Here is a 25572-nt window from a genome sequence, read left to right on the forward strand (position 1 = left end):
CATTATAAAATTAAAATTGTTTCCTTTGTCATTAAGAGGAAGAGCTAAAGATTGGTTGCTATCTCTGCCTAAGAATAGTATTGATTCATGGACTAAATGCAAGGATGCTTTTATTGGTAGATATTATCCCCCTGCTAAAATTATATCTTTGAGGAGTAGCATAATGAATTTTAAACAATTGGATAATGAGCATGTTGCACAAGCATGGGAAATAATGAAATCTTTGGTTAAAAACTGACCAACCCATGGGTGACTACTTGGATGATCATCCAAACCTTTTATGCAGGACTGAATTTTTCTTCGCGGAACCTATTGGATTCAGCTGCTGGAGGTACCTTTATGTCCATCACTCTTGGTGAAGCAACAAAGCTTCTTGATAATATGATGATTAATTACTCTGAATGGCACACGGAAAGAGCTCCACAAGGTAAGAAGGTAAATTCTATCGAAGAAACTTCTTCCTTGAATGATAAGATTGATGCTATTATGTCTATGCTTGTGAATGATAGGACAAATATTGATCCTAATAATGTCCCGTTAGCTTCATTGGTTGCTCAAGAAGAACATGTTGATGTAAACTACATTAAAAATAATAATTTCAACAACAATACTTACCAGAACAATTCTAGTAACAACTATAGGCCATATCCTTATAATAATGGCAACGGCTATGGTAATTCTTATGGGAATTCTTACAACAATAATAGGAATTCACCCCCTGGACTTGAAGCCATGCTTAAAGAATTTATTAGTACACAAACTGCTTTTAACAAATCTGTTGAAGAAAAGCTTGGGAAAATTGATATACTTGCTTCTAAAGTCGATAGTCTTGCTGCTGATGTTGATCTTTTGAAATCAAAAGTTATGCCTCATGAGAATCATAATAATAAAATTATTACTACAGCAAATGCCATCCAAGTTAGAATTAATGAGAATATAAGATTGATGGCCGAATTGCGTGCTAGGTGGGAGAAAGAAGAAAATGAAAAAGAAGATAATATAGCTAAAGTTTGGACTATTACCACCACTAGTAATGCTAATTCTACACATGTTGCTGCACCTCCTACTAATAATGGTAAAAGAATTGGTGTTGGCAATGTTTCCACTTCAAATGCAAAGCGCGAAAAACTGCCTGAAACTGTTAAAACTGCTGAAACTGCCTGTGATAAAACTGCTAAAAAAATTTCCAACATTGGGGATGATGATCCCATTGCTATAGATTATAATGGTTTGGATTTTGATGATTGTCATATCTCTGAAGTTATAAAGTTCTTACAAAAACTTGCTAAGAGTCCTAATGCTAGTGCTATAAACTTGGCTTTCACGAAACATATTACAAATGCTCTCATAAAAGCTAGAGAAGAGAAACTAGAACGCGAAGCTTCTATTCCTAGGAAGCTCGAGGATGGTTGGGAGCCCATCATTAAGATGAAGGTCAATGACTTTGATTGTAATGCTTTATGTGATCTTGGTGCAAGTATTTCTGTTATGCCTAAGAAAATCTATAATATGCTTGACTTGCCACCATTGAAAAATTGTTATTTGGATGTTAATCTTGCTGATCATTCTACAAAGAAACCTTTGGGGAGAGTTGATAATGTTCGTATTACCATTAACAATAACCTTGTCCCCGTTGATTTTGTTGTCTTGGATATTGAATGCAATGCATCTTGTCCAATTATATTGGGAAGACCTTATTATTGACATGAAGGAAGGTAATATTAAATATCAATTTCCTCTCAAGAAAGGTATGGAACACTTCCCTAGAAAGAGAATGAAGTTACCTTTTGATTCTATTATTAGAACAAATTATGATGTTGACACTTCGTCTCTTGACAATACTTGACACACACTTTCTGCGCCTAGCTGAAAGACGTTAAAGAAAAGCGCTTATGGGAGACAACCCATGTTTTTACTACAGTACTTTTATTTTATATTTGAGTCTTGGAAGTTGTTACTACTGTAGCAACCTCTCCTTATCTTAGTTTTGTGCATTGTTGTGCCAAGTAAAGTCGTTGATACTAAGGTTCATACTAGATTTGGATTACTGCGCAGAAACAGGTTTCTTTGCTGTCACGAATCTGGGCCTAATTCTCTGTAGGTAACTCAGAAAATTATGCCAATTTACGTGAGTGATCCTCAGATATGTACGCAACTTTCATTCAATTTGAGAATTTTCATTTGAGCAAGTCTGGTACCTCAATAAAATTCGTCTTTACGAACTGCTCTGTTTTGACAGATTCTGCCTTTTATTTCGCATTGCCTGTTTTGCTATGCTTGATGGATTTTTTGATTCCATTGAATTTCAGTAGCTTTGTGCAATGTCCAGAAGTGTTAAGAATGATCATGTCACCTCTGAACATGTAAGTTTTAATTGTGCACTAACCCTCTAATGAGTTGTTTTGAGTTTGGTGTGGAGGAAGTTTTCAAGGATCAAGAGAGGGAGATGATACAATATAATCAAGGAGAGTGAAAGCTCTAAGCTTGGGGATGCCCCGGTGGTTCACCCCTGCATATATCAAGAAGACTCAAGCGTCTAAGCTTGGGGATGCCCAAGGCATCCCCTTCTTCATCGACAACATTATCAGGTTCCTCCCCTGAAACTATATTTTTATTCCATCACATCTTATGTACTTTGCTTGGAGCGTCTGTTTGTTTTTGTTTTTGTTTTGTTTGAATAAAATGGATCCTAGCATTCTTTGTGTGGTAGAGAGACACGCTCCGCTGTTGCATATGGACAAATATGTCCTTAGGCTTTACTCATAATATTCATGGCGAAAGTTTCTTCTTCGTTAAATTGTTATATGGTTGGAATTGGAAAATGATACATGTAGTAATTGCTATAATGTCTTGGATAATGTGATACTTGGCAATTGTTGTGCTCATGTTTAAGCTCTTGCATCATATACTTTGCACCTATTAATGAAGAAATACATAGAGCTTGCTAAAATTTGGTTTGCATATTTGGTCTCTCTAAAGTCTAGATAATTTCTAGTATTGAGTTTGAACAACAAGGAAGACGGTGTAGAGTCTTATAATGTTTACAATATGTCTTTTATGTGAGTTTTGCTGCACCACTTCATCCTTGTGTTTGTTTCAAATAACCTTGCTAGCCTAAACCTTGTATCGAGAGGGAATACTTCTCATGCATCCAAAATCCTTGAGCCAACCACTATGCCATTTGTGTCCACCATACCTACCTACTACATGGTATTTCTCCGCCATTCCAAAGTAAATTGCTTGAGTGCTACCTTTAAAATTTCTATCCTCTACCTTTGCAATATATGGCTCATGGGACAAATAGCCTAAAAACTATTGTGGTATTGAATATGTACTTATGCACTTTATCTCTTATTAAGTTGCTTGTTGTGCGATAACCATGTTCCTGGGGACGCCATCAACTACTCTTTGTTGAATATCATGTGAGTTGCTATGCAAGTTCGTCGTGGACGAAGTAAGGGAGATTTACCGCTAAAATGGTTAGAGCATTGCATAATGTTAGAGAAGAACATTGGGCCGCTAACTAAAGCCATGATCCATGGTGGAAGTTTCAGTTTTGGATAAATATCCTCAATCTCATATGAGAAAATTAATTGTTGCTACATGCTTATGCATATAAGAGGAGTCCATTATCTGTTGTCTATGTTGTCCCGGTATGGATGTCTAAGTTGAGAATAATCAATAGCGAGAAATCCGATGCGAGCTTTCTCCTTAGAACTTTGTACAGGCGGCATAGAGGTACCCCTTTGTGACACTTGGTTAAAACATGTGCATTGCGATGATAATCCAGGTAATCCGAGCTAATTAGGACAAGGTGCGGGCACTATTAGTATACTATGCATGAGGCTTGCAACTTGTAGGATATAATTTACATGACACATATGCTTTATTACTACCGTTGACAAAATTGTTTCTTGTTTTCAAAATCAAAGCTCTAGCACAAATATAGCAATCGATGCTTTCCTCTTTGAAGGACTTTTCTTTTACTTTTATTGTTGAGTCAGTTCACCTATTTCTCTCCATCTCAAGAAGCAAACACTTGTGTGAACTGTGCATTGATTCCTACATACTTGCATATTGCACTTGTTATATTACTCTATGTTGACAAATATCCATGAGATACACATGTTACAAGTTGAAAGCAACCGCTGAAACTTCATCTTCCTTTGTGTTGCTTCAATGCCTCTACTTTAAATTATTGCTTTATGAGTTAACTCTTATGTAAGACTTATTGATGGTTGTCTTGAAAGTACTATTCATGAAAAGTATTTGCTATATGATTCATTTGTTTACTCATGTCATTTACATTGTTTGGATCGCTGCATTCACTACATATGCTTACAATAGTATGATCAAGGTTATGATGGCATGTCACTCCAGAAATTATCTTTGTTATCGTTTACCTGCTCGGACGAGCAAACTAAGCTTGGGGATGCTGATACGTCTCCGACGTATCGATAATTTCTTATGTTCCATGCCACATTATTGATGATATCTACATGTTTTATGCATACTTTATGTCATATTTATGCATTTTCCGGCACTAACCTATTAACGAGATGCCGAAGAGCCAGTTGCTATTTTCTACTGTTTTTGATTTCAGAAATCCTAGTAAGGAAATATTCTCGGAATTGGACGAAATCAACGCCCAGGGGCCTATTTTCACACGAAGCTTCCAGAAGACCGAAGAGAAGACGAAGTGGGGCCACGAGGCGGCGCCACAGTAGGGCGGCGCGGCCCATGCCTGGCCGCGCCACCTGGCGTGTGGGCCCTCGTGACTCTCCCGACTCGCCCTTCCGCCTACAAATAGCCTTCATCGCGAAACCCCCGATGCATCGAGAGCCACGATACGGAAAACCTTCCAGAGACGCCGCCGCCGCCAATCCCATCTCGGGGATTCAGGAGATCGCCTCCGGCACTCGCCGGGAGAGGGGATTCATCTCCCGGAGGACTCTACACCGCCATGGTCGCCTCCAGAGTGATGAGTGAGTAGTTCACCCCTGGACTATGGGTCCATAGCAGTAGCTAGATGGTTGTCTTCTCCTTATGTGCTTCATTGTCGGATCTTGTGAGCTGCCTAACATGATCAAGATCATCTATCTGTAATGCTATATGTTGTGTTTGTTGGGATCCGATGAATAGTGAATACTATGTTATGTTGATTATCAATCTATGTGTTGTTTATGATCTTGCATGCTCTCCGTTACTAGTAGATGCTTTGGCCAAGTTGATGCTTGTAACTCCAAGAGGGAGTATTTATGCTCGATAGTGGGTTCATGTCTCCGTGAATCTGGGGGAGTGAGAGAAACCTCTAAGGTTATGGATGTGCTGTTGCCACTAGGGATAAAACATTGATGCTATGTCCGAGGATGTAGTTATTGATTACATTACGCACCATACTTAATGCAATTGTCTGTTGTTTGCAACTTAATACTGGAAGGGGTTCGGATGATAACCTGAAGGTGGACTTTTTAGGCATAGATGCATGCTGGATAGCGGTCTATGTACTTTGTCGTAATGCCCAATTAAATCTCACTATACTCATCATATCATGTATGTGCATGGTCATGCCCTCTCTATTTGTCAATTGCCCAACTGTAATTTGTTCACCCAACATGCTATTTATCTTATGGGAGAGACACCACTAGTGAACTGTGGACCCCGGTCCATTCTTTTAATCGAATACAATCAACTGCAATACTTGTTCTACTGTTTTCTGCAAACAATCATCATCCACACTATACACCTAATCCTTTGTTACAGCAAGCCGGTGAGATTGACAACCTCACTGTTTCGTTGGGGCAAAGTACTTTGGTTGTGTTGTGCAGGTTCCACGTTGGCGCCGGAATCCCTGGTGTTGCGCCGCACTACATCTCGCCGCCATCAACCTTCAACGTGCTTCTTGGCTCCTACTGGTTCGATAAACCTTGGTTTCTTACTGAGGGAAAACTTGCCGATGTACGCATCACACCTTCCTCTTGGGGTTCACAACGGACGCGTGCTGTACGCGTATCAGGGGCTTCTGCATATTTGCACTTGTACTAGTACTATATATTGTGGCCTTTGGCCCCTTGGTAACACAACAAATCTATTACCCTAACATGGTATCAGAGCACAATTAGTTCCTCTCCTCGCAACCTTCAGAGCAAGGTTGTGTGAGGATCCATCGACACGGTTCATTGCCATGAGCCTTTCTCCTGTCTTAGCCATGTTCTCATTGGCTGCCACGTAGGAGACTAGATCAGATGCGTTCAGATCAGCTTGCTTGGTAAGGATTTGCAAGTTGAGTGCAAGGTTGGTGTCCCTTTGTTTGACAGCAATCATGCAATGACCTTGGACTTTATGAATTCTTCATTCATCTCAAAACCATCATTGTATTTCTCACATCCAAGGCCTTTGACTTTTACTCTAAGAGCATCAAGCCTTCCATAGGCATCGGCTAAGGATTCTCCTTCTCTAATCATGAACATAGTCGCCTCTATCTTTGCTGACTCATAGAGAGCTGCTTGGATCAGATTGGTTCCCTCTTGGAGTACTACAATCCGATCTCAAAGCTCTTTAGCGGAGTCAATGTCATTGACTTGATCAAGGAGCTTGTGGTTGATGCCACTTCTAATCTTGTCTCGTGCAGAGGCATTGAGTTGGCGGTTGTAGAACTCATTAGAGGTTAGCCTAATGGGATCTTGTGGTTTCCGGAAACCATTCGTGATGATCTCCCACATCTCCACACTGCAGCTGCAAATATGAGACTCCATAGAGGATTTCTAAAAAGAAAGTGAGTTCCATCAAAATGGGGAACATTCCCACTATGGTTTATATGAGGCATGGGTGAAGTATTTTTGTGATAGTCATGATTGACTTCATGGAAACCTTCCAGAGGGACCGAAGCCCCACTAGAAGTCCCACTCGAGAGGTTCTTAAGCATGGCACCCATTTGTGCCATTTGGCTTTGAACTTCATCCTCCTTTTTCTTTTTTCTCAGCTCATATGCTAAGATTCTGGATTTCATCTCCTTAACCGAAAGGTTAGAATCTTCATCCAGACCCTCAAATAGTTTATCCATCTCACTCTTAAGGCTGTGAAGCCCTTAAAAAGAGTCCAGGCTCCGATACCAATTGAAAGTTCAGAGATGGTAAACCTAGAGGGGGGGGAGTGAATAGGTTTCTACAAATTTTAATTCTTTGTTTGCAATATTAGGCTTTGCGGAATATAAAGGTGAGCCTAATGCAAACTAGGTGAGGCACCCTATATGAATATACAAGTAACTCGAGCACGAAGGCTCTCACAGGCAAATATAATACAAATAAAGAGTTCGGTTAGAAATAACCGATAACACGCGGAGACGATGGTTTATTCCCGTGTTCCTTTCCTTTGCAAGAAGGTACGTCACGTTTGGAGGGGTGGAGGTCCCACGAAGGATTCCCCAACGCCACGAAGGCTCACCCTATTCTCCGGAGCATGTCCCACGAAGGAATAGCTCACTCACTTGTGACTTTGATGTAGCCTTCAAACCTTCACAATCTTGTCAGGAGCAAATCCACATCCCGGATGCTTCCAGACTTCTTTTGCCCACATAGGGTTTCCAAGGAACCCTAGAGAGCAAGTATCTTGATGAATACAAGGGGGGACAATATTTGGCTCGGTGGAACTGTAGATCACGACCTCCTCTATCTTTTCCCCGGAGGGATTCGAGTTTGGGTGGAGGAGGAGTGAGATCTGAGGCTTTTGGTGTTTCTATCAACGGAGTATGAGAGAGAGAGCTCAAGAACAGTTTGTAATGTAGTGTCTAACTGTTCAGAGGTAGGAGAAGGGGTATTTATAGTGTCACTTGAAATCTGGCCGTTGCAACTTGTCCACCTCAACATTTCTTTGAGGAACCCGGTCGACCGGGCCTGGGGCCGGGCCACCCGGCGCAGGGACCGGTCCAACCGGGCCACAGGCCGGACCATCCGGTCCTGACCAGGCCAGGCGCCAGGCCGTGACCGGGGCTGGAATTATCGTGCAATACATGGCCTCCGGATGTCACCGGAGCAGGAGCCGGTTGGCGCCGGGGCGTCCGGTCCACAACCCGGTTCGACCGGGCGAGAGACTGGACTATCCGGTCCAAACCAAGCGCCAGGCCGAGCCACCGCCGGGTGAAGGGGAAAAGTCCCCTGGATTGTGCCCGGTGTGCACCGGTCTAGGGGCCGGTCGGTGCCGGGCCAGCCGGTGCCACGGCCGGTCTGACCGGGCCAGAGACCGACCATTTGGTGATCAGTCCTTCTTCATTTCTGTCGAAGTGGGGGGTTTCTCTTTACCTTCTTGTTCCATTGATACACCATTATGCCAATTTGGCTAATACCTGGGAATAATCTCATAGACATGTATTAAACCAAATACTATAGCAACGATGTCATTGTCACCAAAATAATGGATAAGGGTAAAATACCCTTACAACCTCATGCACATGCTCCCTGGGCCGATTGAATTGTGACATAGTCATCTCTATGTAATTGACATATACGTAGTGAAGTTCAAACAATGTTTTCACTTTAATATAATGGCTTATATTTAGTATACAGAAGCATGAAAACATTGTGTTTATTACTAATTGTACACATGTCCATGAAAATGATTAATCGAATCTCAAATATAAACTTCAAATCGTTTTGGTTGTCGCACTCTGCGTTGAACAAGATGCTTGTCATCGACATCGCTACCACTCGTAATGTCGATGACAACCGTGGGTGCCATTCCTACAATATCAAAAGTGAACAGTAAAAATCTTACAACTAAACACTGGAAACCGTACTAAATAAAAGCATGGGTGAAAACAAGAAAATCCTAATGAATCGACTAATATTTGATCGGGGAGATCAATATCCATCTAAAATCGGTACAACTATTGCGGATCTGAGGGAGATCTAGCTTCATCTACAATTGGATACAAATAATCTCCTCGAAACTCATAAATAATGGAGATTATTTTGTGCAAAAGATGATCAAATACTAGCAGAAGAGGAAGCAATAGTAACTAACCTTGTGCGATGCACATATGCATGAATAGAATTGAGGTGTATAGTCAGGGAGGCGGCTTCTTCAGTTAGCCGCCCGTCAAACGGAGAAGAGAAGACTGAAAAGAGGAGATCGAGAACCAATGAGGGGTTTTAGATCCATTTTCCTCCTTGTAGTGAAGTGGTGCAAGCACATGCGACTTAAATGTGAGAAGGGTGTGTGCTTCCATCGTTTCGCCCACCAATAATTTATTTAGTCACTGAAATTACTTAAGAGTTGTGTTAGAAAATCATAGAACCCTTCTCCCATAATAGGTTTGAAAATTGTTTTTTTACCAATTCCCGTTTGAGATAGTTCTTAGGAGAGATGACAACAATAATAATTAAATCGTAGGTAAATATATACCTGCCTAGGCCGCGCGTAGGCGTTCTAGTTTTTGTAGGCGTCTCCGCACCGCACACAGAAAGGGCCTTTCGTGTGCTATTGGAGACCTTAAAATGTCCGATCTGTAATTTATCTAACTTGGTATATATCTAGATACTTATAACACTTATTCCAGAGCAGAGGAATTGTATAAAGATTGAGAGAGTATTCACTAGATACGAGCAACAACAACCATCAAGATAACCATGCCATGTAGCTTACCTTGAGCATAGCCAAGCCATCCATCTAAGCAACAGTTAATGTGATGACCGAGCTCCAAAAGCCGGACATTTCACACAATTTTGACAGAGCAATCTAATACTCCCTCCGGTTCATATTAATTGACTCTAATATGGATGTATCTAGACATATTTTAGTTCTAAATACATCCATATTGAAGTCAATTAATATGAATCGGAGGGAGTAGTAATAAATTCAAAATGTATGAACAAATTGCCACTTGAAATTTCTTACACATGTGCTATGTATGAACGTGTGCGCGTCACCTTGCACAAACAAAGAAAAGCTAAGCTTGGAATTAGTTTTTCACCATCATCAGTTTTAGAAAAGAGTGAGTACTCTATTCAGAATTATTGTTCCCCTTTTAAATAACCGAGCAAATAATTTGACCCATCGCCATCTGCACTCGTCGTCAAAAGTAACTCCAATCCCCCATCTCCACACACACACACACGAAACCAAATCAAAGGGAAAGAAAGCCCAAATAGAAAAGAAAAGCGTGCTGTTTTTTCCTCCTCTCGTGCGCCTCCCCACCCCCGCCCCCGCCCCCGCCCCCGCGATCCCAATTCGATCCGCTCGCCCCCCCTCCCGATCCGCCCTCCTCCCCCGGCCGCCCAATCCGGCCGCCGCCGCCCGGATTCGCGAGCAATCGGCCGCCAACTCGCGCTCACCGGCCCCGGAAACCCTAGATCCACCGCCGCCGCCGCCATGTTTTGGCGTATGACCGGCCTCTCGGCGGCCTCGCCCGTGAGTCCCCCTTCTGCTCCTTCTCCACCCTTCGCCCCGCGCTCTCTCTATCTCTCTCTCAGATTGGTCCGCGCGTCCCCGTGCCGCTGTGGTTACCAACTGCGGGCTTGGCCCCGCGGACCCATTCGTCTGGGTTGGTTCGGTGGATTTGGTGCCGCCGCGGGTGGGTTGTAATGCTTGCTTCCGGCTAGTTCGTGTTGGAGGTGTTTCTGTCGGTGCCCTGCGACTGCGAGGTGTTCGATTTCGCATTGGGGAGCTCGTGTGCATCTGCTCTTCTCGTGATTTGGGCGGGTTGCAGGCGAGGAAGTAGATGCGCGTTGGTTCGGATTTGGATTATGTTTTGCATACAAGCTACCCTTGGGGAGGGCTGGGATCATTGCTCAACAGGGGCAGAATATGGCAGAGCTGCTGTGTTTGTTAATACCGCACTGAATCCCTGATCTGGTGTGTTTCATATGCGTTATGAACTGAAGATTCATATGCGTTGGACTTGAGCTGTTTCAGAAACGATTTCTGTCTTGTGGGTGGAACAGTTTTGCGCTAGTGTAATTAGCTGTTGCCTCCTTTTCCTTGCCATTCTCTTGAACTACATGGTCTACTTATTTTGTTCTAACATAATGTTGATATGTGTTCTCTTGTCTTCAACTTTTGTGTGTCTAATAATCCTCTAACTTAGCGGTACCCTGTATTTGATCTCATGTCTCACTTGAGTCATCATTATTATTATTGTTCCATAGTCATTATAAATAACTTCCAGTTCTCAACGAGGGTCTTGATTTATTTTTCCTAGCATTCTTACAGAGTACAAACACAGGTTATGGCATCATCGCTAACTCAGTATATGATTGCTTTTTCAGGTGGATACGATCCTAGATAAGGAAAATTTTACACTGGAAGAACTTCTTGATGAAGATGAAATTATTCAAGAGTGCAAAGCCCTGAATACCCGACTCATTAATTTGTAATTTCCTCGCAAGCTTCTCTTGCATGGCTGGCATGTTTAATCTATTGTTGCACCTCAACTCATTTTTATACTGTGCACCAGAGTAACAAAGATGAACCATGTACCTTTTTCTTAGACACTTACAAGACATTTGCTGCAACAGTTGCGAAGGAAACTGAGTTTCTTATTAGGTTAAGAAAATAACAAACAAGTGTAGTTATGAGATAAATTATCACATCTGCTTTTGCACCTAATAGCTGCTGCATCTGCACAGTTCAAATCCCACCATAGGAAGGAAATGTACTTCCTCCATCCAGATACATGCGAATCCAGACAAATCGAAGTCACTTATTTCCGGACGGAGGGAGTACATAAAATGTAGTTTGTTTTCGGCATTTGTGCTGGCAGTAGTCCTTTCTCCTAATAGTTGGTTCACAAAGTTCTTCTGTTTACAGGCAAGGATCAGTAATTGCTGAATGTGCCTTTCCTGAGGGAAATCTATTTCTGTTCCCTCTTATCTTTCCTTTTCCAACAGATTCTTAGTTTTATCTGTATTAAGAACCTTCAAAGAATTGAACCTGATGCCTCAGTAAATTAGTAATTATCGAACTTTTTCGTACTGTCAAACTTAATTGTCACGTTGAGTTTTCATGATGGATCGCCTGGCTGAAGGAATGACTAATATAGTGAAGACCTGTATTGGCTTTCATTTCTTGCTCACTAACATTCAGTGTTTCTTCAACTCAATACAATATTTCCTAACCTATAATGCTTGGAATGTCCTTTTGTAGCTTGCGTGATAAGGCCCAGGTGGAGCAATTGCTTCGTTATGTTGTTGAAGAAGTTCCGGATGATGCTGAAAAAAAGCGCTCCTTCAAGTACGTCATTGGTTATTAGTATTCATAGTCATTTTATATAAAGGACTGGATTTCATCCTTTTTGAAATTCACTGTATCCCTTCCAGGTTCCCTTTCATTGCTTGCGAGATATTTACTTGTGAAATTGATGTCATTCTGAGAACCCTAGTAGAGGATGAAGAGGTTGGTGTTCTTGTCCTTTTGGCGTCTTCTGTCAGGCATGTTTAATTACAACCATTTTAGCTAATGTTATCCTTTTATTTTTCTGCGTTACAGTTAATGGATTTGCTCTTCTCATTTGTGAAACCTGATCATCCGCACAGCACATTATTATCTGGTTACTTCAGTAAGGTACTAAATTTTACTTTGATTTTCTATACCATATATTTGTGTTTGAAGTTTCCTGCAGAAGTTTGTTTTCTTACATGTTTTTTGTTATTCAGATGTTGAGATTTCATCTTTTAGTTGATGTCGTATTTTTGCTAAGGCAGTTTGATTATTTATTTGTTGTAGGTGGTAATTTGTCTGATGCTGCGGAAGACTGCCCCACTTATGAATTATGTTCAGGTATTTGTTGTCCCATTTTATAAACAAAAAATAGTTAGTTAACTTGCATTTAAAGTTATGATGTATATAAGTTAGTTTTCTGTGCTTTCTTTGATTGTTTGAGGCTATTTTAAATTACCAAGGCAAGCTAACACTTTGTGCTGCGTTTAGCTTTATACCGCACAATTCTTCTTCATTCCCACAAATTTGTCGAGTATTTCAGTGGTTTACAACATGCGGTTTTTGTATAGGAGCATCCAGAGATAGTTGTCCAACTTGTTGACCTGATTGGCATCACATCAATAATGGAGGTAAGCTATCATTGGTTACATTTGTGGATTGATGCTTTAGTGGGTGCATTTGTTTGATGTTGCTGCTCTTGGAATTCTTCAGGTCCTGATACGTCTGATTGGTGCTGATGAGACCATATATTCAAACTATGCGGATACTATGCAGTGGTTAGAAAATACAGATGTCCTTGGAATGATCGCTGATAAGTTTAGCTCATCGGTGAGTTAGGCAAGCTTGAATTCCTTTAAATACAGGGAAATGCATTTATTTGCATATATCTGCTTGTATTTTCTTAGGCATGATTGCATACAAACATACATTTTATCCGAGAAACCTAGCACGTCTGTTGTCTTGAGATATTTTACCTATATGAACATAAGCCCCTAAATAACTTTATTCAGTTTCTTAGAGAAGAACACCATTTTTTCTTGTGGAAATTTAATATGTAATGTATTGCTGCAAAGCAGGACTCTCCTGAAGTGCATGCCAATGCTGCTGAAATTCTGTGTGCTGTGACTCGATGTGCACCTCCATCTCTAGCGGCGAAGATATGCAGCCCAAGGTTTCCATCTTAAAACTTTGTTGTTTGGCGACACCACAAGTTTTTATCTTTGTTTGGCAATTTGGGAAAAACCTCTAGAAATGAAATGCATTGAATATTTATGTAGTAGACAGAATCATAGAAAATATCTGTGCATTTTTTCGAAATCAATGATTTGTTCATAAAGAGGCTAAGTCTATTTTTATCTGAACTCGAAAGATTGCTTTAAATGAAATAGGGATGGAGCCCTACCCCTGTACAAGTATTTCCTTCTCTGACCAAGAAATCTTTGTGTTACGTTTTATGTAATTACAGTTTTGTTGGGAGGTTATTCTGTCATGCTCTTGAAGGATCAAGACCCAAATCTGTGCTGGTTCATTCATTGTCAGTGTGCATATCTTTACTGGACCCAAAAAGATTAGCATCAGCTTCCTACCAGGCATTCAGAAGCAATGTAAGTCATGGGGCATTGGTCACTGCCAGTCCTGAGACGGTTGATGGTATGCTTGAGAGTCTAGGTGAGTGTTTATCTCCTTTATCAGTTCTAGACCTTGTATAAAGTATAAACCATGCGCCATCTCATGCTAGATGTTCTTTTGTAGTGCTTTTGATTTCTGGAGATTTATTGCTATAGCTGATATAATTTGTAGGTAATTTGCTGAACTTATTGGACACTTCTGCTGCTGACAATGTTCTGCCTACAACTTATGGATGTTTACGCCCACCTCTCGGGAAACACCGACTGAAGGTACTGGATGTTGCAAATGCCTTTTACAATTGACCGTTTGGTCATTTCAAACTTGTAGTGCCTAGGTTTATCGGTTGAGTCTTGAGCCCTTCATTTCCTCTCTAGATGCATTTATTTATTGAATTCAACAGAAATTTTTAGTAGCATAGGCTTATCTGGACACAACTATTACTTAATTTTCATACCCTGGTGTCAAATGTCACGTGTCTTGCACGTTTTCCTGCAACGCCGGACAGAACTCATTAGCGATGTTTAGCATTTTATGTTACTCCGTATTACATTTTGGCACTCTTATTGTGTCTTGCTAATATACCTGCTCATTTTTGTTAACCTGGATATACCATCCCCTTGACAGATTGTGGAGTTTATCTCTGTTTTGCTGACAGTTGGTAGTGAAACTGCTGAAAAGGAGCTAATCAGCCAATCAGCAATAAAGCGCTCCATTGATTTATTCTTTGAGTAAGAAGATGGATATATTATGTTCTTTTGCTTCATCATGGTTTAAAGGGCCACTCTCATATATTTGTTATACCACAGGTATCCATATAACAATTTTTTGCACCATCATGTCGAGAATATAATTGTTTCTTGCCTAGAGGGTAAAAGAACAGAACTTGTCGAACATGTTCTTAATGAATGTGACATTGTTGGTAAAATTCTTGCTGCCGACAAGCTTTCTTCTTTGTCAACAGAGTCTAATGGGGTAAGCTATATTAGTATGCCCTAACAGTTTTGACTTTATACTACCAAGAATGGCCCTTCATGTATGTCTCTTCTCTGTGCAGCCTACCGTACCGTCTGAAGGGAAAACCCCTTCAAAAATTGGGAATGTTGGCCACATGACAAGAATAGCCAATAAACTCATTCAGTTGGGAAACAGCAACAGCACTATCCAGGCTCACCTGCAGGTATCTTACATTTTGCAGTGACTCGATACTTTGGAAGTCTGATATATCTATAGTTTGTACCCATCATTTTAACTTGGGGTTTTTTGTTTTGACTTTTGAGTAGGATAACAGTGAGTGGGTCGAATGGCAGACAGATGTTCTGGTCAGGCGCAATGAGGTGGAGAATGTTTATCACTGGGCTTGTGGGTAGGTTTTCTTTGTTTATTTTCCATGCTATACCTGGCTTTCATTTTCTAAGTATTTCTGGACTTATATGCCTCGTATGTTGCTGCAGGCGCCCAACCTCGCTACATGACCGTGGTAGGGACAGTGATGATGATGACTTCCGGGACAGGGATTACGATGTTGCAGCTCTTGCTAATAACTTGAGCCAGGCATTCCGTTATGGGATATACAGCAACGATGACATTGAAGAGGTGTGCTGATGTGCTAGTGTTGTTAGATTTGATGGTTTGCGAATATCAAAATATTTATGCCCTTTTGTCATGCTATTGTTTCTACTGCTGTATTATATATGTAGACATTGTGGGGACTGTGTACATATTAATGATGCATATTGCTCTTTTGAATGCAGGCACAAGGGTCACTTGAACGCGATGATGAGGTATGTTGAAACTAACCTTTTTTTGTATGTTCGCATGATTCTAACGTTCAAATGTTCGTTGGGACGTTTCCTAAAAAAATGTGTTGACTGCACTAGACTGTTTGTACGAAAAACTGACTATAAACATGCTATGTAGTTTTTGATTCTGTGGAAACGAATTGTTTAACAGTATGGTTAAGTTGTCCATGGAATGAATAATGGATACACACGTATATTGTTTTCTTATGATTCTAAAAATCTTTCCTCTTCTGTTTTCCTTTCAGGATGTCTATTTTGATGACGAATCAGCTGAGGTGGTAATATCTTCTCTGCGTCTGGGAGATGAACCGGATGGGTAATTTGCGAGCTTCAATTGTGCTCCAGCACCCTTGATTTTTCGCCTGTATGAGTAACTGATTGATAATGCTTTGTTTGTTTATAAGCAGCTCCCTCTTTACAAATTCAAATTGGTTCACATTTGATGGAGAGAGAGGTATCAATGACCGTTTAGCTGCCTCTGTTCCTTCGTCATCACCCAATTCTGAGGAAGCTTCCCCGGACACTGAGGAAACTGATGATGGTCAAGTCATTGGCACTGAGGATCAAATGGAAACCTTGTCCCTTGGAAATGGCCCTACTGAGGAGGCAGAAGATGCCGCAGAATGTATTAAACAGACAAATCTTAACACTGAGGATGAGCAACTTGAAAGTGCAGAAGGGATCGATCGGCATCCGGATGCTTCAAATGGTGATACTGAAGTTAGCACAGACGAAGCTGCCTCTGCAGTAGCTGAATCTTCAGCCCCAGCTACCGAGATGCAGGCAGAGGGAACAGTAGATAAACCCGCTGGCTCATCTGATTTGGACAATCCTGTATCTGAAGCTTCACCGGATACTGATGCTAATGGGAATGATATTGCCGACTCGGCAATATCTCCCGAGCAAGCTATCCCTAACAAAGAAGTGGAGTTACCGATGAAGACTGATGCAGCCGTTGATGCCCAAATGAAAACTGATGCGGTTGTTGATGTGAAACCGGAAACTGATGCAGTCGTGGATGTTGGAGCGAAAACTGATGCAGTAGTGGATCTACCAAGCAAGGAAGTTTCTGCCGTGGACGTTGAAGCGAAAACTGGCACGGTAGAAGCAAATGAGTGAAGTGGCAGGATATCTCATGGACTGAAATGGCATAGCTGACGAGCAATTGTAGTCAGACCCTGCAGAAGATAAGCAATCATCTTTGCTTCAAGTGCTCCTCAGCCACAGGCAACTCCGAAGCAAACTGCTGTACAATAAGCAAGTGTAGTATTTTGTGTTCCGTTGTGGCCAATCGCTGTACAAATGAGCACCATTCTCTAACTGCACGCTCGACACTTCATCAGAAACTGGTCAATTTGCTTCGAAATTTGCCCTCCGGTTCATGGGGAACAAGTGGTTGGCACTAAATGTCGTTTGGTGGTGGTAGTCTCGTGTCTTACGATATGCGAAAGCACAATTCTTTTTGGATGGCAACTGGTTTGTCTACCTAGTGTTTTGTTTCATTAGGTTAACTTTGGAACTGTAATATGTGAAATGGTATTATTTCTAGTTTAGCTATTGTAATTCTTTCTGACTCGATGTGTGTCAGTTCAAATAGGGCATGCTATTTTTTTTTGTAAAACATCTCTGTTCGTTGCTTTCAATTGTTTCAGACCCGGTTTGCGCTTCCTTAATTGTGCTGTGCTAAAATAATTTTTATACCGCCGTGGCAAGATAATAACCATGAAAGCACGTGAAAGTTGCGTAGGAAAATGGTGAAAGACAGAAGCAGCATTATTATTGTAATTCATTGGCACTCTGGTAGTTTCACAAAAGCAGCAGAACGACATTCATTAGGCAGCAACAATTCTGATTACAAAACAATTCTGATTACAAATCAATGGCAAAACCTATGGACAGCTGCGGAGGACGCCCTACGACGCTGTTCCTGGTATATTTTCGTCTCCCGACCTGGCGAAGAAGCTGCTCCTCTAATATTTTCTTCTCCCACCCTGGCGAAGAAGTTGCGGACGTCCGCCTCGCCGCACAGCCGGTGCAGCCTGTCCATGGGGTCCTCTCCATCTCCATCTCTGCCTCTTCTCTTTTTTGGACCGGACGTTTTTGGAGGCTTCTTGTAGAGTTCCTGGTCGTGGATGTCCTTGAACTGCACGCTCGGAGCGACGCCGTGCTTCAAGAGCTCGTGAAGGTTCTGCACGTTCTTGAGAGCTTCATTCCTTATGTTGTCCATGTGCTCTTTCGTGCCGGCGGCGTTTCTCCCCACCTTGGTAACCCCGTAGTGGAGCTTGTATCCCTGGTCCTTGTAGTAGTGCTCGTAGCCATGGTGGGGTATGTCGTCGGGGATCTCCTTCTCCTTGCCAACGGCCACCGCGGTCTCGTAGCACCAGCACGACGCGACGTGGTTGATGGTGTACCCGCCGCCGCCGAGGAGCAGCAGTGGCACGTTGAAACTCCGGAGGTACCTCACGCACTCCGCGTGGCCCCTGACGGAAAGGTTGAACTCCCCGAGCTTGTCGCCGGAGAGCGAGTCGGCGCCGCACTGCAGCACGATGGCGTCCGGCCGGAACACCCCCATGACCTCCCTCATGATGGGCACGAACAGCTCCCTGTACCCGGCGTCGTCCATGCCGGCCTTCATCGGCACGTTCAGCGTGCGGTACTTCCCCGCGCCCTCGCCGACGTCCTCCGCGCTCCCGGTCCCCGGGAAGAAGAACGTGTCGCCCCCCTTGCCGCCGCGGCCGTACTGGTGGAAGGAGACCGTCATGACCCTGCCGTCGGCCGCGAAGTACTTCTCGACGCCGTCGCCGTGGTGCACGTCGATGTCCACGTACAGCACGCGGGGGAAGGTGGCCAGGAGCTCCCTGATGGCGAGCGCGATGTCGTTGACGTAGCAGAAGCCGCTGGCCTCGCCGCTGCAGGCGTGGTGCATCCCGCCGGACCAGTTGATGGCGATGTCGGACGTGCCGCTCCCGAGCGCGCGCGCCGCGGCCAGCGACCCGCCGGCGTACCGCGCGCAGTAGTCCCACAGGCCGTCGATGACCGGGTTGTCGTTGCGCTCGTCGCCGGAGAGGGCGCCGATGTGGTGCCGCCGCGCCGTGTCGGCTCGGTAGGTGCCCGGGGTGAGGTCGCGGAGGAGGCGGAGGTAGTCGTCGGTGAGGATGCCTGCGAGCTCGTCCTCGGTGGCGGGTCTGGTGCGGAGGAGTTCCATGTCGGGGAGGAGCTTGTAGGAGGTGACGAGGCCGTGCGTCATGGCCACGCGGCGGGGCACCATCACGTGGTGCGCGCCGTAGTCCACGTTGGCGATGCCAGGGTCGTAGTAGTAGCACACGCGCCGCTTCCTGCCGTCGGGGCACGACGACGACGGCAGCGAGTTCCCCCCTTCCATCTCCATCTCCATCGCCTCGCCTCTCCGCCGCGGCCGGATAATTGATCGATCCCTTGGCGTGAGTGAATGCGTGTGTTGGAATAGGATGAGCATACACAGACGGGGTATAAAAAGGACCAGATTCTCTACGTCCAGTTCGTGTCAAGTTAGACTCGGATAGGGATTAGCGGCCTCTTCATCCGGGTGCCAACATCAGAATCAGATCTCTGGTAAGGTTGGACGACTGTGTTCGACTCGGACAGAGGCATCAAATTCAATACGCGTCATAACAAACACGAATTTGGTGATTTCAACTTCCCCTAGAATTTGCTAATGTCGGCTGTTGGATGAAACAGCGGGTGAAGTCAATTATGTCGATACTCCATATCGAGCTCGCTCGACTCAACTTAACGAGTTTGTTCGACTTAACGCATTAACATAGTGAGCTTAAAACCCCAGCTTTGCTCGGGTAAATGTTCGAGTTGGCTCAATAATCTTGATAAGTTCATTAAGAAACTGAACAATGTAATCAATTCATGGTGGTGTAAGAGTACAAGAAGGGTGTTTCATCATCTATAGTTCATTATGTAGATTTTCAAAATTTTAAGATGAGTGCTCATGTATCGTTAGCCTATTAGTGTTTGCTTTTCTTTAGTGTTTACTAATGTATGAGCCAGAATATCAACGTAAGGATATTAAAGCTTAGCGAGTACTCAGAACTCAACTCAATAAAACTTATCTCCTCAACAAGCCAAAAACTCCAACTTGGCTTGTGACTTATTAGTGTCCAAGTTCAGAGTTGAGTCAAGCCAAGTTTTCTTAAGCTCGTGAGCTTCGAGTTTTATTTCCATCCCTAACTCGATAGCCCCTAACAATGTTCGATTATTTTATAAGGAGATGTACTTCCTCCAAAATCTTTTCACAATTTGAAAATTTAAAATAAATTATCTAAAAAATGTTAATGTAATTGACAGCCAATTTTCACTCTTAGATTCGTCCGACAAATATTATCATCTTAATGTGTTTTGACTTTTTTTTTCTGTAGTTACCACACTACATACACTAATTTATGGTTACCATCCAAATAATTCACACTTACTAGATAATTTTACATGTATTTTTGTCACAATAATTTAAATGTCAAGAGAGAGTATTTGATCCACTCGAAACACGTAAAATAAGGCATATTTACACACATTGACAAAACAACAATAGCCACATATATAATTCTAAAGATAAAAGGGAAATATGTAAGAAGAACAAGAGCAAGCCAACTTCACCCGCCTTTATTTCTTTAACTAGTGGTGTAGGACGGAAAGAATCCGAGGTAAGATTACACAAAGTTCAAAATAGTCTCCACTATATATTATTCTACATCGATGTCAAAATCAGGGGTAATAGAATTGATAGCAACATAGAATGTGTCTAAATTGAAAAATAATCAATAATGAATTGGTGTGTTTCCATTTTCTTAATTTTCTCATTTTGTTACCATTTATTCGTACTTAGGATTGTGATGTCATTTTCTGTGAAAATTTACAACTTTCAATAGGGCTCTCAGCATCATTTTTCCAATTAAGTAAACATGTCCTTGCATTGGTCGTTAACCAAAGATATTGATTTGACCAATACTCGTAGAAGGCCAGCATCATATTTCCCTTGAGCAGCTCAGATGTCTCCTAGTCTTTTCTGTTTCTTGCGCCGTGTTCTTCATAATATATACATACATACCTATAGTTGGTTTCGGCAATAGCCCGTAAGCTGGCAAAAACACCCTTAAGTCCTTCTTAAATTACCCACCTAGAATATTGTTTAGAGTCGGATATCATTTTTGGAAGCTTTTTCTCCTTCTCGAGGCCTTCGATAGGGGGATCCTTTATCCCCTTTTCTATTCCTGTTTGTTGCGGATGGTTTGTCAGCTCTATTGCAAAAGGAGGTGGAAAGTAATGGTATTTACCCTCTCAAAGTTTGTCGGGCTGCACCGGGAATTTCCCACTTATTATTTGCAGATGACACAATGCTCTTCTTTAAGGCAACTGAGGCCCAGGCTAACCGGGTGAAGCAAGTCATTAATGAGTTTGAAGTGAGTACCGGTCAACTAATTAATCCATCAAAGTGTTCAATTATGTTTAGCACAGCGTGTTCAGAAGAGATTCAGCAGGAGATTCGATCCATTCTTTGTGTGGAGCAACAAATGTTTGATGCTAAATATTTAGGTTTGCCTACACCAGATGGAAGGATGCATAAAGGGAGATTTCAAAGTCTCCAATCGAGATTGAGTAAAAGTTTGATTGAATGGGGTGATAGCCTTCAATCACAGAGTGCAAGAGAAGTCTTGATCAAATCCATTGCACAGGCTATCCCTGTATATATGATGGGGCTTTTCAAGCTACCCTTCTCGGTTTGCGATGATTTGTCAAGACTGATCAGAGATTATTGGTGGGGAGTGGAGAATGGAAAACACAAAACACATTGGATTGGCTGGCCCAAACACTAACGAGCTAAAGCACAAGGGGCTCTCGGATTCCGAGATATGCGTATCTTTAACCAAGCTTTGCTTGCTCGGCAAGCTTGGAGGCTGCTGGAGTTCCCGGATAACTTATGTGCACGTGTTCTTAAGGCCAAGTATTACCCACGTGGTGATCTTCTTGATACCGTTTTTACAGGTAACCCCTCGTCTACCTGGATGGCCATTTCTCACGGTCTTGAGTTGCTGAAGAAAGGAATTATTTGGCGCGTTGGTAATGGCCAGAATATACGAGTTTGGCGTGACAACTGGTTACCACGGCTATCATATACGAAAGTGTTTACCACTAGGGGAAAGAAGCGTTTTCGCCGTGTTTCTGAGTTGTTGGATGACCAAGGAAACTGGAAGGAGGCTATGATACGAAGTAATTTCCTGCCAATTGATGTAGAGGTGATTCTTAAAATTAAACACTCTCGGTGTCTAGTTAATGATCTAATTGCCTGGCAACCTGAGGGTTCAGGTCATTTTACTGTTCGTAGTGCTTATAAACTAGCATTCAATGAGTCCTCGGATCAATGTGCCTTTGCTGCAACTAGCTCTGTCCCGGATGGTGCGAACTCTTGTTGGAAACGGATTTGGCATGCAGATGTTCCACCAAAGGTCAAGAATTTCGCTTTTAAGGCTGCTTCTAATGGCCTTGCTTTGGAGAAGAATAAAAAGGACAGAGGTTTTGAAGTTACCGGGAGATGTTTGATATGTGATAAGGAACAAGAGGATATGGCACACGCCTTGTTCAAATGTTTTCATGCAAATAATTTATGGAAGGTAATGAGGAGTACCTGGTAGCTACCCACCGCTGACGTTATGCAGGCACCCTCAAGTAATTGGTTTGCGTCAATTCTCGAGGCTATTCCAGTTAGTATGATCGATGCTTTTCTGTTGGTGGCTTGGCGTATTTGGTTTGCCCATAATGAGGTGACACATGATAAAGACCTTCCCTCCATTGAAGGTTCGAAGATCTTTCTCTTGAGCTACATCAGAACTTTGAAGAGTATCAAAAGCTTATATACGGAGGAGGTTATAAAGGGGAAGTGTGCCAAGTTTATGGATACGATAAAGCCGACCTTAACGTGTGAACATTCTCCAGAAAATCTTCGTTGGCTTATGCCCTCTCCAGGATGGGTTAAATTGAATTGTGATGGTTCATATAAAAAGGAAGACGGATCGGCAGGGGCGGGCATGACCCTTCGTGATGATGAAGGCAAGGTTATTTGCTCGTCTTGCCGGCAACTAATCAGATGTGGTGATCCCCTAGAAGCTGAAACTAAGGCGTGTGAGGAAGGACTTCGCTTGGCCTTGCAATGGAGCAACTGTCCGGTGTCGCTAGAACTAGATTGCTCAGTTGTTGTCGAAGCAATAAAAGGAAGGACACAAGATAGATCTCCTCTAGCACACCTTATAGAAGAAACTAAAGACATAGTTCATGGTAGTAGACTTATATCTATTGTAAAAGTGGATCGAGTTCAGAATAGGGCAAGCCACTGCCTTGCGAATTATGCAAGAGCAGAGGCCATAACTAATATGTGGTCTGGCACATGGCTGAGGTTTTGTCTCAGGTACTAGAGCATGACCATCTTGTAAGCCCTGGGATTTAATATAACCACTTTTACCCGCAAAAAAAGGATATCATTTTTGGCTCATAGGTGTAGATGCACCCATTATTTAGAAAACATATTTCAAAATATCGAAAAAATCTGGAAAAAAATTTAGGTGTACATCCGGACATTGTATGTCCGCACACAACATTTCACGAAAAAATGACATTTTATGTGACTTGTGTACAAAAGACAATTTCCGGTCCTACAAAATAAAGGATATGTTGTTTTGTCTTTTTTGCATAGCCCATAAAAATTGTTCTTTTCTCACAAAAATTTGTGAGTAAACATAGCATATCAAGATGTACACCTAGAATATTTTTTGACATTTTAAAAGAAATTTAAATGCATTATTCATAATAGGCGCATTTGCACCTATGAGCAAAACACCGTGTCCGTTTAGAGTCAGGTTTTATTACACTGAGAATAAAATGTTGCAAAGAGAAATAGTTAGTTTCCCGCAAGACTAGACCTAGTCCATGTTTTTGTTCGAAATTGGTTTTGAACAGTACATACAAAGTCCCTTTTAACATATGACCACTTAAACTGTTCAGAAAAATACATCCATCTAAAATACTTTTCTAAATTAACAAGGTAGGGTGGCTGCCCTACTAGAAGCTCCGCCCCTGGCATTACCATCATGCAACTCTTACATTGGTACGGAGTGAAATTAAAAAACCTAGTAACCATTTAATTTTAATCTAGTAACAAACCAATTTAATTATACCTAGTGACAAACAACTACTCCCTCCGATTCATAAAATAGATGTGTGTGTGTGTGTATATATATATATATATATATAGGTCTGCTATTCTCGAACCGGTTCGAGAATAGCTATTCTCAAACCCTTTCTGAACTTCCGCTGCACTGTGGTGTGAACTTCCTGACCGAGCAGCAGAATTCGGAGTTTTGGCGGACAGTGTTTTGAGGTTGATTTTTGAAATATTTATCGGAATCATACGTATGATATACCGTTGAAAAGATATGGAAATTTCACAACTTTTTTGTGCTGAATGGTTTTCCAAATTCTAGACTGTTTGAAAGTAATTTCAAATAAAAAAAACTACGTTTTCGCGGATTTCTGCATTTTTCGGACAGTTCTTTGCCCTTAATTTTTACACCGCTTGTCGTATTAATACATATGATATACCATTGGAAAGATATAGAAATTGCGCACCATTTTTGTCTTGGATGTTTTTCCAAATTTTGTAAGGTTTAAAATTAATTTCGAATATACAAAAAAGTTTTCGCGGATTTCTATGTACTCATAAGGTTATTTGGATCCATTTTTTCAACCGCATGTCAGATTGATACAAATGATACCCCGTTAGAAAGCTGTTTACAAGGCACAAACTTTTGGTGTTGAACATTTTTCCAAATCATTTACGGTTTAAGAGCAGATTTCGATATACTTGATTTGGTTTCCGCTCAGAAAAACAGAGTACCAAAACGTCCCCTGTATATGGAAGTGAACTTCCAGGTTTCTATTAGTGAACTTCGTGCCTTGGTATAAATGTTTTTAATGTTGGTTTTTTCATGTTGATTATTTTCCAAAATTTATTACGATTTAGCAGCAATTTCAAATATACAAAACTTTGATATATTTTTCTTGATAGTGGACTTCCATGCTTTACATAGTAGCAACGTTTGGATTTTTCACTATTTTTAAAACTAGACCGAGGATTTTATAATAAACTTCTAGAGTTCCATGAGTGAATTTCCTGGTATTTATAGTTTGGTTCTCCATACGGACAAGACAACATTCATGCACAAAAGTGAACTTCTATACAATAGAAATGTGAACTTTATGTATGGATCTTTTTCTCAACGACTACCCAATAAAGAAAAGTGCAATTTTCTACACAGAACTTTTCTCAAAAAAATGAACTTATGTATTAATAAAAATGACATCCTGATTAAAAAAATGGCAAACTTTGTAGAGGCATTCAGCGAACTTCCCGCCAAAAAAAACTTCACCTATATTAGAAGCAAACTTCTCATGGTAGATGAAGTGAACTTCCAAACACACATTTTATATCTCAACATCTTTTTACGAGACATCATATATACCAGAATTTCAAAGATGATCTGTAAAATTGGAGGTGGCACACAATGCATATAGAGATGTTAAACTCGGCCAGAGCCCAATGACTGAACTACGCATGGCCTTAAACCAAACTTGCACTGAAAAACTAGCTAACTGAACTTCACAGCAACTCAGGGCAGCC

General features: G+C 41.8%; 2 protein-coding genes across 2 annotated transcripts; one reads left to right on the top strand and one right to left on the bottom strand.

The window, feature by feature from the left end:
- The first annotated feature begins 10192 nt into the window (after window positions 1-10192).
- Window positions 10193-17533, top strand: LOC127342767 (uncharacterized). Its single transcript, XM_051368776.2, has 19 exons — window positions 10193-10404; window positions 11262-11365; window positions 12139-12225; window positions 12312-12387; window positions 12481-12555; window positions 12718-12771; window positions 13002-13061; window positions 13144-13260; window positions 13509-13603; window positions 13898-14100; window positions 14233-14330; window positions 14686-14789; window positions 14868-15033; window positions 15116-15238; window positions 15342-15424; window positions 15513-15654; window positions 15813-15842; window positions 16106-16176; window positions 16268-17533. Exons 1-19 carry the CDS (start codon window positions 10366-10368, stop codon window positions 16977-16979), a joined length of 2439 nt encoding a protein of 812 aa, XP_051224736.1. The 5' UTR covers window positions 10193-10365; the 3' UTR covers window positions 16980-17533.
- Window positions 17534-17724: 191 nt separating this feature from the next.
- Window positions 17725-19299, bottom strand: LOC127342768 (histone deacetylase clr6-like). Its single transcript, XM_051368777.2, has one exon. It carries the CDS (start codon window positions 19252-19254, stop codon window positions 17737-17739), a length of 1518 nt encoding a protein of 505 aa, XP_051224737.2. The 5' UTR covers window positions 19255-19299; the 3' UTR covers window positions 17725-17736.
- Between the last annotated feature and the right edge of the window lie 6273 nt (window positions 19300-25572).

Source organism: Lolium perenne, chromosome 3 (genome assembly GCF_019359855.2).
Source record: "Lolium perenne isolate Kyuss_39 chromosome 3, Kyuss_2.0, whole genome shotgun sequence".
NCBI classification, from domain to species: Eukaryota; Viridiplantae; Streptophyta; class Magnoliopsida; order Poales; family Poaceae; genus Lolium; species Lolium perenne.